This window comes from Drosophila suzukii, chromosome X, assembly GCF_043229965.1.
Source record: "Drosophila suzukii chromosome X, CBGP_Dsuzu_IsoJpt1.0, whole genome shotgun sequence".
In the NCBI taxonomy this organism is placed as follows: Eukaryota; Metazoa; Arthropoda; class Insecta; order Diptera; family Drosophilidae; genus Drosophila; species Drosophila suzukii.
Window position 1 is genome coordinate 22594080 of NC_092084.1, and position 14440 is coordinate 22608519.

The 14440-nt window shown below is 43.1% G+C and overlaps 2 protein-coding genes across 6 annotated transcripts in view; one reads left to right on the top strand and one right to left on the bottom strand.

The window, feature by feature from the left end:
- Nucleotides 1–21: 21 nt before the first annotated feature.
- Nucleotides 22–14408, bottom strand: Ork1 (open rectifier K[+] channel 1). 5 transcript variants are annotated; one of them, XM_036821159.3, is made up of 8 exons: nucleotides 13507–13648; nucleotides 8698–8861; nucleotides 4538–4833; nucleotides 4082–4333; nucleotides 3899–4002; nucleotides 3600–3747; nucleotides 2933–3005; nucleotides 22–2575 (listed from the first exon to the last, which is right to left on the bottom strand). In XM_036821159.3, the coding sequence occupies exons 2-8, from the start codon at nucleotides 8837–8839 to the stop codon at nucleotides 486–488; spliced, it is 3105 nt and encodes a 1034-aa protein (XP_036677054.2). In that variant the 5' UTR covers nucleotides 8840–8861; nucleotides 13507–13648; the 3' UTR covers nucleotides 22–485. The 5 variants fall into 5 exon arrangements, with proteins under 5 accessions (XP_036677054.2, XP_036677051.2, XP_036677052.2 ...); XM_036821156.3 differs by lacking the exons at nucleotides 2933–3005; nucleotides 13507–13648 and adding an exon at nucleotides 14268–14407 and having other exon boundaries at nucleotides 22–2594; XM_036821157.3 differs by lacking the exon at nucleotides 3600–3747 and having other exon boundaries at nucleotides 22–2594.
- The window catches only part of LOC108021790 (AF4/FMR2 family member lilli), a 40790-nt gene continuing 40379 nt past the window's right edge, over nucleotides 14030–14440 (top strand). The window contains exon 1 of the mRNA XM_070997470.1: nucleotides 14030–14158. The gene's annotated coding sequence lies outside the window, so the exon portion shown is untranslated. The remainder of the gene's footprint in view (nucleotides 14159–14440) is intronic.

Genomic DNA, 14440 nt, shown 5'->3' on the forward strand with positions numbered 1-14440 from the left:
TGTTGGGAATTTCAAAATACATTTTACATTTTCGTAGAATATCTTTATTGTATAACAGCTTTTGGAATGTTTGGGGAATGAAGTGACTCTAGGAGCTAAATGAATTGACATACGTATTGAGATCCTTTTGCGGGTCGCAATCGAATGCTTGAAAACATGTGGATAGTTTTGTTCATATAAGCCCCTTCTTAGCAATAATCATAAAGGAATATATAAATGTATAATAGATTAAGAGATATAGATGCAGATACAGGCATAAATACAGCATAACAATAGAGGAAGAGATAGTTTTAAAAATACATAACACTAGGATAACTGGATATACGTATGTAAATGGGTTACGGATAACATAACAATAACAACTAAGGACTTTTGGCAGCCTTATCGACTATGTGGGATACAAACAGTGGGTGCAGTGATCCCGTTGGACATGGACATAAACGAGTTGGCAATACATCTAACGGATTACGGAACTACAAATGTGACTACTTCTCGCTGGTGGATCCAGTCGATCCACCGGCACCCGATCCTGATCCCGATCCCGCCGCCGTGCTGGGCATGCTGCTCTTGCGCTGCGCCTGCGAGATCTGCACGATCCTCGAGAGCGGCGAGTGGGTGCTGCTGGTGCTGGGTCTCGTTGCGGCGGGCAGGGGCAGCAGCCGTTGGGCGGACGTTCCGCCGGACTCCTCGGTGGCGGCGCCCAGAGCTGCCGCTGAACTTCCGCCTGGCGGCGAAGTGGGCGACAGTTCGCGGGCCAGCGGCGATGGACGCAGCGAGAGGCGTCGCTGGAGCGCCGACTGTGAGGATTGATCCATCAAATTGGCACCTGGTGGCGGCGCCTGTCCAGGTGGAATCTGCAGAGCAGTCGGCCTGACGCTGAATCGACGACGGAACTTGCTCTGGCCAGTTGTTGATGCATTCGCCGATGGACCGGAAACGTTATTGCCCGCCGTTAGCTGGCTCTGACTTCCGGCCCTTTCGGTGTAGCTGGGTGGTGGCTCCAGCAGGGATCTGGCCGTCGGTCCGGCTGCTCCTCCGGTCGGCGATATACCCACAATGGTGGACCGACGGGCGTACAAACGATTGGCAGCCGCCGCCTGCAGTGTCCTCGTCTGATCGCCCGCAAAGAGCGAGAGGATCGGTGGCAGCTGCGGTGGATCTAGTCCCGCGTTGCCCATCTTGCGCTGCTTTCTGCTACCCTTCGATGTACCTCCTCCCCCTGCTCCACCAGCCGCCGCCGCTGCCTGTTGCTGCTCGTCCAAAACGGCATGGGTGTGCACCACCTCCAGGGCGCGAATCAGATCCGCAATGGTCGTCTGCTCGAGGACATTCATATCCTTGTCGGAGGTCACCGAGAAGATGCTGCTACGACGCGGAGCCGAGGTCATCGAAGAGGCCGATGCGGTGGCCGGGAAGAGGCTGCCCCGGCGAGCGGCCACCGCCGCCATGGCCGCCGATCCGGAGCCACTGTTGGCCAAACTGCCGCGGCGCATCTGCATCTGGGCCAGGGCGTGGGCCGTGGGCGGATACATGCTACCCCGGCGAGCGGATGGCGCTTGGTTCTGGGTGTAGATGCTCTCGCGTCTTCGCTTTCCGGCCGCCACCCGGCGTTGATAGGCACCTCCGCCCAATGCCGAGGGCGGTGTGGCGCCATCCTCCAGCTGGAAGCCCAGGTTGGTCAACCCGCCAGCGCTGGCCAAGCTTCCATTGGACTCGAAGGGCGGCGGTGGACCGCGTCCGTTGCGCATGTAAAACTGACTGGAGGCCGCCGTGACCGTGTTGCTGTAGTAGTCCATCGGAGATCGGGCCTGCTGCGAGATGACTCCCTCGGGCACCGACACCACTGACAACTTGCGCTCCAGATCCTGCGAGGGTCGTTTCTTCTGGAAGGGAAACAGTCGACGCAGGCCATCCGGCATCGAGAACTTCTTCGCGCGACCTGCACCCGGTGGCGATGGTTTCTTCAGCTGCTCCTCCAAAGCATCCGGTTCCAGGTGGACCATGGTCGAGTTGACCACTCCGTTGGAGCGCTGCTGCTGTCCCTTGTAGCGCTGGTTGAAGGCCTCCTGGATCTGCTGGTTGTCGCCGCTCCATGTCCATTCGTTGTGGCTGGATCGCAATGGCCGCTCGCTCTGCCAGCGAGGAGCCTCCAGATTGAAATCGGAGCAGGCACGGGCTCGCGGACGTCGCGGTGTGGTAAACTCGTTCACCGTCGAGAAAGACCATTCGCTGGCCAGGATCTGGGAGTCGGAGAAGCCGTGATAGCCACCGTAAAGGGCAGCATCCTCTTGCTCCGCCGGCGGTGGCTTCACGGTGGCCAAAGCACTGACCACCTTGGCCAGCAGATCGGTGGTCTGTCGATATGCCTCTGCCGTCTCGAACGTCTTCTCGCGATCCAGTTTGCTGAGCTCGGTGTCAGAACTGGCGTGCACCAGGATGCCGGCATCTCGTTGGGCGGCAACCAAGTCAGCGCACAAGGAGAAGGCCCTCTTCCGGCTGGGAATGGGAGCGGGTTCTATGCGGTACATGCTCAGATCCGGACACGAATTGGAACGGGGCATTGTGTAGGCGAAATCTATGTCGGTGTAGACGGGCTGAGATTGTTAATATGTAGTATATATCATAATATATAGTGGGATAAGTAGAAAATCAGTTTTAAATCCATAATTCGGTGGGGAATGTAAAGTAGGATACAAAACCCATGTTTATAGACCATATGTGTGTTCAGTTTTAGAAGATGAGTCCCATTCAAAGTCAAAAGTGTAGGATGGTGATTGGTGGTGTTGTACATGTAAAGAGAATAGTTTGAATTAGTGTTTGAGCTTTCCATATTTTTTGTATATTGGTCTGTCGGGCTCATCTGGGCTAGCACTATCCATAGATCTATAAGTTTTTCAAACGGTTCCACTGGGAATCTCGGGTAGCTACTTACTGCGGCCGCTCTTCTTTTTCTGCTCAGTCTTAGCCTTATTCTTCGACTTCTTTCTATTTCCCTTTCGACAAAACTAGAACGGAGAACAGCGGCTGTATCAGAATTGGGTTTAAGCTAGGTAACATTGACTAGTAGGAACGTGGATGTATGGATTCCGCTTAGTTGGACACGAAACATTGAAGATATCCCCAAGGAAAATCTTTCTCTAAGATCAATAGTTAGTTATCCGGTTGTGGTGGACGTCTAGGAATACATAGGTACATAATAACATAGAACTTATATTACTTCTTATCATAAATATGTCCAATTAGTTTACATTTTGGTAAAATATCCCGTTTTTAAATGAAATTCAATGGTGTTGTGTGTATATAATACATATTCCTATAGATGTTGGCATTGGAAAAACTTATAGATAGTGAATATTATTATTTGTATAACCCTTTATATGTATTATATATCAAAAAACTTATTGTAGATTAAATTGTACGATTTTAAAATGACCCTAGTGGTATAAATGTATCTTCCCAGGTTAGTGTCATTCATAGATAGATAACTAATGTAATATTAAATATGGTGCTATCCCATTTTGAAACAGAATCAGGATTTTTAAACATTGAGTGCTAGCCCATTGGATGATAAGTTGCCTTGGATGATAAGAATCGTTTACCTTCACTTTGAGGATGTAGAGCTCGTTGAGCATTCGCCTCAGATAGCCCACATCCTTGGTAACACCTGTCCAGATGCGATTTTGAGTGGCCTTCAGGTTGGAGGACAACTGCTGCTCCAGGTACGCCAGCTTCTTGCTCTGGAGGCCTCTATTCATGCCGAAAGCCCAATGTTAAATGGTGGTTTATATTTATGGAACCAGATATTCGAAGAAATACAAGTTGGGTTAGATCATGCAGAAGACAAGAAACGAAGGAACCCAAGGACATGCGATGGATTTTAATGCGGCGTATCACTTACCGAGTTATAAATGTCATGATCATGACCAGGTAGCCCAAGGAGAAGATAAACCACACGATCACAAAGATCTGATAGACCACAAACCAGCCGCCAAACTCTCGAGGCTATAAGGAAAATCAATTTTTATTATATGGATATGAATTATACTTTTATTCTTAAAAGGATTCCAGGAACGAGTCTCACCTGATTGGCCCCAAAAGTGGGCACGTAATCGCCAAAGCCTATCGTGGTCGTGGTCACATAGCTGTAGTACAGCGAGATGGAATAAGGCCAGTCCTCAAAGTATGTGAAAACCCACGAGGGTAACAGCAGGAAGAGGGCTATTCCTGGAATCAGGGCAATCACCACCGTGGTAATCAATCCCAGTTGCGGAGGAACATAGTGCATGTCCGAGGACATCTTGTACTTTTTGTAGCGCCTGTAGATCGCTTCAAACTGAAAGGTATAATGGGGATTCGTTATAGAAAACATTCTATCTTCTACATATATAAAGCTATTTCCTGGAAACTAAGAATCAACGCACATCGAAATCCACTTAAATTACATTATTAATGGATCTTTAAAGGTGAATTGGTCCTCCTCAAGGGCACAAATTACTTCAAATTGAAAAACTACTAATAATATATATTGCCCACTCACCGTACGTCCAAAGTATTCACCCAGACCGGCAAAGAGGATTCCATTGACGGGGATTCCAATCACCGAGTACGCAATCATTATCATCCGCCCAGCGAAGGTCGTTGGAGATATATTACCATATCCCACGGTGGAGCATACCGTGAAAGCGAAGAAAAAGGCGTGGTAGAAGGTCCACGTGTAGGGCGTATCATTTTGGGTCGGCAGGGTAACCGGCTTGCCACAATAATCCGAGATCCGCTCGAGAATCTCGTTTTGGACGGTCTTGTTCTTGTCCGACAGCTCGTCCAGTAGATATTCTGAAGATATAAATATGGGGGAGATGATCAGAAGATTGAACTTTCATGCCTGATCGAGCGTGAAGTCAAATCATTTTTAATTGGCCGCATTGTGGTTCACGTGTCCAAACGAATCCGATCCGGATGCAAATGTGCGACCGGCGGCTAAACTTCCGTTTTCCGCTGGGGAACAATATGTATAAAAGAAAACCGTTACGTTTCCAGAGATCAGTGATCGTCACTGGTTAGCTAACCCTCTGATTTCCCCCAGCGCGCTATATTTTACACTAAAACAATTGCCACTCGGACTGGTCGTTGATCCGATAACAGTGATGTCGTTTACACGGGGATTTTTTTAGGAAGCAATCCCCTATAGGTTATAAAATACTTTTTAATTAAATTCTCATTGATCTTTCGCTCAACGATCAACACCTTTCCTTAAGCTTTTGTGTAATATTTCAAGAACTTACTAAAATTGAGTAGCTTAACTCTTAATAAGCGATCGCCACAAAGGGTTTTTTTTTTTGAGGTAACACTATAGAGATTTTAAAATAGTTCAAAATAACATTTTTATAGATCTTTGGCTTTACGATCCATAAACCGTTTCTATATCTAAGCTTTTATCTACCAACGCTTTTGTATAATATTTCAAGAACATTCAAAAAATTGAGAAGCTCAAATTGTTTTTTTCTCCGTGCACCGATCTCAATAGGCGATCACCACGATCATGACCTGACCCAGACGATCTTGCTCTGGTTAATTGAAATGCGCTGGATGAACAAACCCCGACGGTCTCAATGGAAGATATTTATCAAGCAAATTAATTGTGTTTGTGGCGGGCAAGAGAGCTTTGCCATATCTTGCTGTAGGTCAGTAATGTAGAGCTTTTTCGATCAGATTTGACTTCTCGGAATTAATGTAATGACGGGACATTTACGCAATTGATTGAAAGATTTAAGATAGTTTTTAAAACTGTGTTTATTTTCAAGGATTTATGATCTATTATAAGAATGAATCGTAAAGAATCATCAAGTATTTCTGATTTGTAAACTACAAGCTTATCAATCAGCTGTGATATAACTGAAACAAAAATGATAGCACACTTTAAAAATAGCTGGGGATTATCACGTTTGGTTGTAATCTAAAATTTATTTTCAATCTTTGAATGACTTTATACTATAAAGTTTATAGTTGAATGGCTATTCTATTGAATGGTCATTATACTAATTGAATAACCCATCAATCGTAGTCTATGACGATTGATTGATGGATAGAAGCGATCGAATACTCTCTAACCACGGCAGATCTTTCTAGTTTTGTGTTATCAGACCGAGTGCAAAAACACTTGGCTGCTTCACCGGTTGAGATTCTCATGATCGGCTGTCTAACCTTTATGGCCAAGTTCATCAGACTCGAGTCGAGAAGTCTATTCGACAGATTGTAAGACTGCGGCTGCAATCATTCAATAAACCCTGAGCCTTGTGCAAATGCCAAATGTGATTTAAGGTTCCCGGTAATTTTTTAACGAATTGCATAATTCAATAAATGCCCGGAGTCCGGAGACTAAATTCTGTCCAACAAAGGGACTTGCAGTGGTGTCATCTCATCGCTGTCATCTCTGATCTCTCTGATCACAACGGGACGCAATTGGGGGCAATTCAGAGATTAACAGCTACAACATCAACAGTGCGGCGGTCTATAGTGAGCACTATATATCCCTCATATAGTGGCACCAGTGACGGATGGGCACAAGCGGTTACAATTTAATCGCCTTTGTTGGTCCACTGGAAATCTTGATTGCGGGCAATTTGTTCATAGAAGTCGATCATTATCTCGAATTCTTGCAAGTCCTCTCGACTCTCGCATCTTTAGCAGAGATTCCAGGGCGTTTACACTGATTATCTCGGTGATTGAGTGGGGGCCCGGAAAAGTTTGTGGCAAACAAATTGATAAATTAATTTAATTAAAGCTGACGCGCAGGCTGCAAATCAGCAGGCAGTGCATTATCAAGCCATCTGAGGTCGAGGTCAATGGTGCATGCCGTCTCGAGGACCGTTTTGAACCTTGGTTCCTTCATTACGATCCCAATTGAAGATTGCAACTTTCGTTGCTTTACGCTTAAATACCCTTTATACTACCTATTTTTAAATTCTTTCCGAGTATAATAATAAATCATACGAAACCCCTCTAATTAATACTTTAAAACTACTAATTCTCACATCCTGTCCTGAGGTTACTCATCAAGTCAAAATAGATCATGGTCTATATAAATAAAAAAATTTGCAACTTTTGGCGAAAATAAAGCCCACATAATAAACTTTTAATCGCTCTTGGCAAATAATTAATTTTCATTTACTTCTTCGCAAAGTTTTGACTTTGTTTAAAGTTAAAAGATATATAAAAAGAATAGCCAATACTTATGTATTATTGGGAAGACCCCGTATCGAAATGTAGTGACCCTAAAGATAAGAAATCTAATATTTCTTTTAAACCAAACCCTATGGTAACAATCCATACATTCCGAACCACTGATCAATCACCTTCCATGGGAAATTTTGTGGGAGATCCCTTGGTATTGTCATTTGGCCTGGTCACCTTATCAGGTGTCAATAGCTCAAACTTAATCTCACTGTGTTTGTGGACACTTGAAAGTCATCGGCATTCTGTTGTGGTCAACTTTTAACCAATTGAAGTGCTGTTTTTTCACTTCGCCCAAAGGCGGGAAGTGATTAAAGTGACTTTGTCCACTGGCTTTGCCGGACAAATTCCGTGTCCAATTGAGGATTCCCGGGAATTAGTTGGGGTCTCACAAGGCCTATCTCGTAGATACTAGATAGTATCCTTCGATATGCTCGATTGCTTATCGAACCCTTGACAGTGCGTTACACTCATTCAGAGTGACCTACGTTCTATTTGTGGGGCTTTTAGGTCGACCGACGATCGTGTATCAGGTATGTAAGCCTCTGATTCAATCCGTTACGATCCACACACGTCTTGGGTCGATGGTTACTAATTAGCGCGTTTATGGGTTATTTATTTGCACAATTAGCACATTTTATGTGCTATTTAAATCCGGATTTATTGCAATTGAAGAGGCATTAAAATAAATACATCCGAGACTGCGGCTCGATTTAGCGTAGATATAATCGCTCTCACACCCTGATTTATCTAGATATTCGTCCGCATATAGAGGTCGCGTTGTCTAGATGGCAGACTTGTTGAATCGTAAACATCACACTTTCCTCCTACATTTACGCACGTTTTGCCAAAAAAAAAAAATAAAAGCAGATATCATTGGGATAACGCTTTACATGTACTTCAAAATGGGGGATTTTTAGTCCTACGTGTTTTATTTGGTGGCTTTGTTAAATATCCCGTATGATTGTAATTTAATAATGTATTCTTTTTCGAAAAAAAAGTAACTATATGTAAAGCTAGCTTAAAACTAAGAAGGAGACTTTAATGGGACTAGTCAATCAATAAAAAAAATATCTTCTAGCTTGATTTAGAGTTCTTTAAGTATCCTATATCTATTTCTACCTCCATCTTAATTCATAGATCTCTACAGTTTCCATTTTGAGGAACCATATTTTAAGAGTTTTTTTTTTTTAGATTTAAGAACTTAGCTTTATCCCAAAAACTTCCATTCAACTACTTTGAGGTAGACTTCACAAACCACAAGTTGAGAAACCTCAACAAGTGGGTGTCGACGCTTCAAACGATCCGACATGGCTCTAGACTTTCTATCGAAGTCGTGGGCGACCATTTAGTTCGTGGCGGGATCACATGCTCATGGATCGACATGGATCGATCCGGATCACGCGGCTACTTATGACTATGGGGCATTGGGATATGATAGTTTTTCGTTTTTGGAAGCTCACCCACCGTTGATATCAACTTGCTCCTTCATTTCGGCGGCGCGGGCTAACTTCTCCTCGCCATGCTCAATGTGGTAATAGATCGCCGCCCCGAACATCAGGTAGGATATGTAGAAGATGAGCAGCAGGATCCATCGATTCGGCGACATGCTCGGCGGGGTGTCGCACTACCTGAAAGGACAGCTGAAGTAGCTAAAGTTTCCAGTTTGCCGGCTAATGTGGCCCTGGTTGGGGCAAAGGAGTCTGAATCCGAATCGAAATTTGGAAGTGGAATCGGAATCAGATCAGTGTTTTGGGGTTTCGGTGGGATCGTGTCGCTCTTGTTGTCTGTCGTTATTTATGGTTGTATCGCCGCTAATCGAAGCTTGATTGCGTTTGCTCAAGTACTGGCCAGTCGCTCTAGTTGTTGTCTATATGTGTACGATAGGAAAGCGCAGATACCGGACTATACGGCTCCATGCGCTCCACCTAAAGTTTTGGGTCTTATGAGTTTTAGGATGGTATTCCCTATAAGCTTACTGAGTAATATATTGATTTCTAACAACTTATGATTTTATCTGAAACTTTCCTAAGATATTATAATATCTTTCTTATCCAAAACTTGGTTGATCTATATCAAAACCCCAGTACAAGTACAGTACCCGCCCTTTCGGTGAAGTTGATCCATTCATATGGCGAATTCCTTTGCGAAAACCACGCGCAACCCTATCAAAAGTGGCCTCCTTTGACAAAGATCGTCATCACTGGATCGCTCCGAAGGCGACGTCATAGCTCCGGCTTACACCTATTGACACTTCTAATCATATCGCCGGAGCGGCCCAGGGCATTACCGCTAATTTTCCACGATTTCTCGCGGTGCAAAGTAGTCCGCTAACGATTAGCGACCGTCGCAGACGTTGCCCTCCCAGCTGTCCAAGTCTTGGGGACTCTCTTATCTACAAAATATAGTGTGTGCGAATGTCTGCGGATCGGGGAACCAGGGTTATGGGGGCTGCTGTGGGTGTCAACCGACAACTCGCCAGGTACCGCACTTGGCTGCCAATTAGCGATCGCGAATGCAAAACCAAAATAAAAAAAACCACAACAAATATGTTGACAAACCTGAGTTCCAAAAACAAAACTCAGATCAGGTGTCAAACGTTTGGCGAGAGCTTTAGTCATTAGCTAATGATTAGAGTTCTTGAAACACGGACACCATAAAGATAAACGGTGCAGAATTTTAGTCACTCAACCTTTTGAAAGAAGGCGTCTTCCAATCGAGGTCTATTATGATGAAAGTACTTGACATATCGGCTCGCAAATTCTATTTATGTCCGATGGCTAAAGTTCTTACAACATCATAAAGATATACGATGGTGGTGCATTAACTAGGTATTTGATTGGTTGCTAATTATCAATTGATGGTGAAAGTTCTTACAATATCATAAAGATAAACGTTTTAGGGGCGCTCAAGTCAATCGGTGGTACAGATTTGTGGTTCTTACAATATCATAAAGATAATGATGGCTGCGTGTTCGCCCTAATGAGTTCATGTTGGGGTAGTTCGTGTGGACTTTACGCGCGTAGAATCGCGGGGAATCGTGGAATCCCCCACCGATTCACGTGAATCGCCTAATCTTGGTTCCCGGTTTACAGTTTGCGGTTCTCTGCAGTTGGCTTTGGTACCACCATGGGTTCCATTTTTAACACCGATTCCCTATCGCTAAATTCTTCTCATTACACGCTTGATTACATTGGGACAATTCGAATTGTTTATTCCCGTTGTTCAAGTCAAGTGATCGCTGATAACGATTCTCCCCGTAGCTTTTTTCTTCAACAGTTTTAATTATTATTATCGTTCTTACTGTATAATTTCTATTAAATTATCTATGGAGTAGTCTTGTTTTTGTTTCGAATCATGAGGGCTATATTCCCTATGGGCTATAGCAACTAAAAAAAAGCAACAAACGATCGAGCAACGGCGACTACAATAATTTGTTAACAATAAAAAATAAAATCGTCTATTGGGCGCGTTCCTCGAGCACTGACTGCCTGGCGATGACGCCGTTCAATGGAAGTCTTTTCATTTATTGTGTTTCCTTTTTTATGTATTTATTTATTCGGAACAAACATTTCGATGACGCTGTGTGTTGCCAAACGATCTTTTTAACGCTTTTTTTTGGGCTTGCCCCCTGGAATTCTTTTGAGTGGAAAATTCTGCCCAAAAATGTTGCGGGCATTACTGATAATCGGTTAATAATGCTGGCGATAACAGTCATTTGGAAAGTTTTCTCACAGTAAAAATAAGGATATTTTTAAGAATACAATTAAAAGATCTTATAGATACATATGTAGCTCTATACAAACAAAGACCATTCTCTTCTAATTTTTAACAGACCCTTGGTAATTTCGCGGTCACCCACACCCATACCCATCGTAAACCCATAAAATGGACCCATTCTTTATCAAGCCGAACCCAAGTCGAACCCAAATCACAAATGACAACAAAAACACTGATAAACATTCGATGATCATGTAAATTAATTAAGTCAATGTTTGACGTCAAGTGGAGTAGACAACAGAACATTTAATATGGCAATAAAAGCGTTTACTAATTGATAACCCACAGACTCCAGTTCATGGTGATTTTGATTTGGGGCATTTTCTTGGCGAGATCGTCGAAGGATCGCCGAAATGCTATATGAACCGTTGATCAGTTGATCCTCACGTGCTTCTCCAGAGAGAGCTGATCTCAGAACCCCGCGTTACGTGCAGAATTGGGGAATTGGGGGGAAACCTCGTCTCTTCTGTACTTATGTATGACAATTCGAACTACAGTCGTATATTATGTGGAACAAAATTAATAAATAACAAAATATTTACATATACCGACGCTAAATAGTCGTATAATCAATAATAAATAGCAGCAACTGCAAAATGAACACGTTTAGTAAATAATCGCAAAAGTTGTCAAGCGTCAAGAGCCGTGCTTTTTTTTTATTCATTCCTCGAAAAGCAAACGAGAAAATCTCAGGGGGGCGAAAAATAAGGAACAAGAATCGCTGGCATTGTGACCGGAGTCTGAAAAATCTGGGTGGAAATACCAGGCGGGCCTACGGTTCGCTGATGAGCCTATTGGGTGCTAATGATGACATTGTTTTACAAGCCGCCCCCGGCAAGATGATTAATTGAATTGCGATCTATCAATGTCTCGTTTCCTCCGTCAGTCTCGTCATCGTCTTATGTCTTATGTCTTAGTTGCTGCTTCTGGTTTTCCTTCTTGTGATAAGACTACGTCAGAACCCAGAGTTATACAGGGCAATTAAGAACGACAGTCAAACATATGCAGTACCATACGATCTTAACTTTATTTTGGCAAGAATGGCTTTCAGCTGAGTTAAAAGAGAGAGACATCAAATCCTTTCTAAATTGAATCCTTTCTTTTCAGAAATCTTTCAAGAAATGTTTTTTTAAATACATTTGGATCTTTTAATTAAGAAAATCAAAAAACAAATTAAGTATATTTATATATTTTAAGTAATTAAGTAATGATGATTCTGCATTTAGAAATTTCGCTATCATACATTTTAGATATTTGTTTAGATGTTGTGATTGGTAATTGGGTTCTTTAAAGTTCTATCATTTTGGAAGTTTGACTGTAAGTCTGTCTGTCACATGTATTAATGATTGAACCGTATCCAGCACCCATTAACTGAGTTACCAACTACATATGTACATAACTGATTGACGAAAACCATGGGTATCGACTGTTGGGCCCTATTTGCTTATAACCAAATGCCCAATGATGGATGATTTTGGCCCGTAAGCTCAGCGCAATCGCAAGACTTCTTGAGCCCTCTGCCAATCGACTGATCGATAACAGATAACGGTTTGCTAGCTCTAGCTAACGGTAAATTCGGCGCTGTGTTTAAGTGAACGTTTTTGCATATGGTAACAACAGTTAAGCAAACACTTTTGCACAGTGAAACAATTTCGTTAATTAAATGCATTCATGCTACAGATACCGTAAAGAGGTGCGGCACAGATTGATTTAACGGATTTTATATAAACACTCAAAAAAAAACATTCTCGATGTTGCCATCATTCTTTACATTTAGCAAAATCTGTATGTTAAGCTATATTTTTCCTTTAAAATGAGTGTCCATGTACAAAATGTATTATATAAAAATTAAAATATACAACTTATTATAAAAAAAATATAGCCTGAGAATATCAATTCTTAAGACTTTGTGAAAAGTATTATTATATTATTTTTTTTAATTTTCTATTTATGATTTTATTTTGTTTTAAGCAGTAGTTTTTTAAAATTTGGTGTGTTCCAACCCTATTTAAGCAACCGTTTGAAAGCTTATTAGGAAGCTAATATTATTGAAAGGATTTGTTTTTCTATAAAATTTCTGCTATTATCCTTTTAAGATCTGAACTTTTCCCCGAGTGTATTTTGCCCTATAGACAGCGCGTCTGAAGTGGATCCGATCGTTTAGATTGGGCCCAGAAGAACTCTAACCTGTGCAATAAGTAATCGTTTTGATTCCGGTCGAGCAGTCCGATCACCCTCCCACTTTCTTTGTGGCCCACTCAGATAACGGTGTGCAAGGTGAAATGACCACGAAAACAACACCAAAAAATAATGACAACAACAACAGGGATCGGAGATCGGAGGGGATGGCGATAATGGCTGTTGTTGACAAGTGCACTGTTTTTGAAATGCATTCAATTCGCAATTGAAACACCACCGAAATCCTTCCACATTGAACTCGTTTCGTTCCACAGTTCCGATTCTATCTTTTGTTTGTTTCACTTTCAGGATACCCACGATTAAAAATTGATGAAAAAAAAAGTGTGCACTCGGAAGAGCCGTTTGATTTCGCCTCTCGATGCGTTTTGTGTTTGTTTTTTTGTGATTTTCGGTTTGGAATGCAAGGAAGATCGCGAAATACTGGAAGGCTGGGCGATCGCGTCGCAGGACCGTTACCGTTAAGCGGCGCACGCTGAATTGAAGCGCTGCCAGCAGTCGGTTGACACTTTTTGTTAACGGTGACGATCGGCGGCGGTGACGTCGCTCCGTCGCTTCTCGATTCCCGTAACCGTTCTGATTTAAATGGAACGCCGCTCCAAGCTCACGTCTGTTTCCAGTCTCTGCCGACGTCAACGTCGTGGCGTCGACGTCGCAGCCAGCTAACCGCTATTTCTGTTTCGGTTTCTTTTTTCTTTCCGACGTTTTCGGCAATTTTCAGCTTCCAGTTTCCAGCCGAGCTTGTGTCTCCTTTTGCTACCCGTTTTTCCAGGATAAACCGTTAGCCGAGAGAGAGTGAGCAGAAGGAGTGTTACCGTTACGACACTTTTCGCCAAGCAAATAACAGTGAATTCTAGCAAAACAAGAAGGTGAAACGAATTCTCCGAGTGCGGCACTTGAAAAATCAGAGCGGAAAAGCTCAGAACCTCACGGTTAACGAACGCGGCATTAAGTAATCGTCCCACCTCCTTTAACTGCCGATCGGTGTGTTTATTTGTGTGTTTATATTAAAGTACATATGTGAGTTTGTATGTGTGATCTCTAATCCAGTGCTCACTCACTTTGAGCTCTTTGCTCTTCACGCGGGGCTCCAAAAAATAAGACAGGTCGAAATCACTCAAGAAATGTGTGAATGTGCTTTTCTTTTTAGAGTGTGCGGGTGGGGGAGCCCCACCCCCATCCCTGCACTAACTAAACTAAACTAAATCAAGTCGAAATGCCGATCGACAAACGG

Bases quoted from the DNA above. Each gene is read 5' to 3' on its own strand.
- Ork1 (XM_036821159.3), bottom strand. From the start codon at position 8,839: ATGTCGCCGAATCGATGGATCCTGCTGCTCATCTTCTACATATCCTAC. The intron at 4,003-4,081 runs GTGAGACTCGTT...TTTTCCTTATAG, and splicing joins CCACTTTTGGGGCCAATCAG to CCTCGAGAGTTTGGCGGCTG. The intron at 3,006-3,599 runs GTAAACGATTCT...TCTCCGTTCTAG, and splicing joins TCTACATCCTCAAAGTGAAG to TTTTGTCGAAAGGGAAATAG.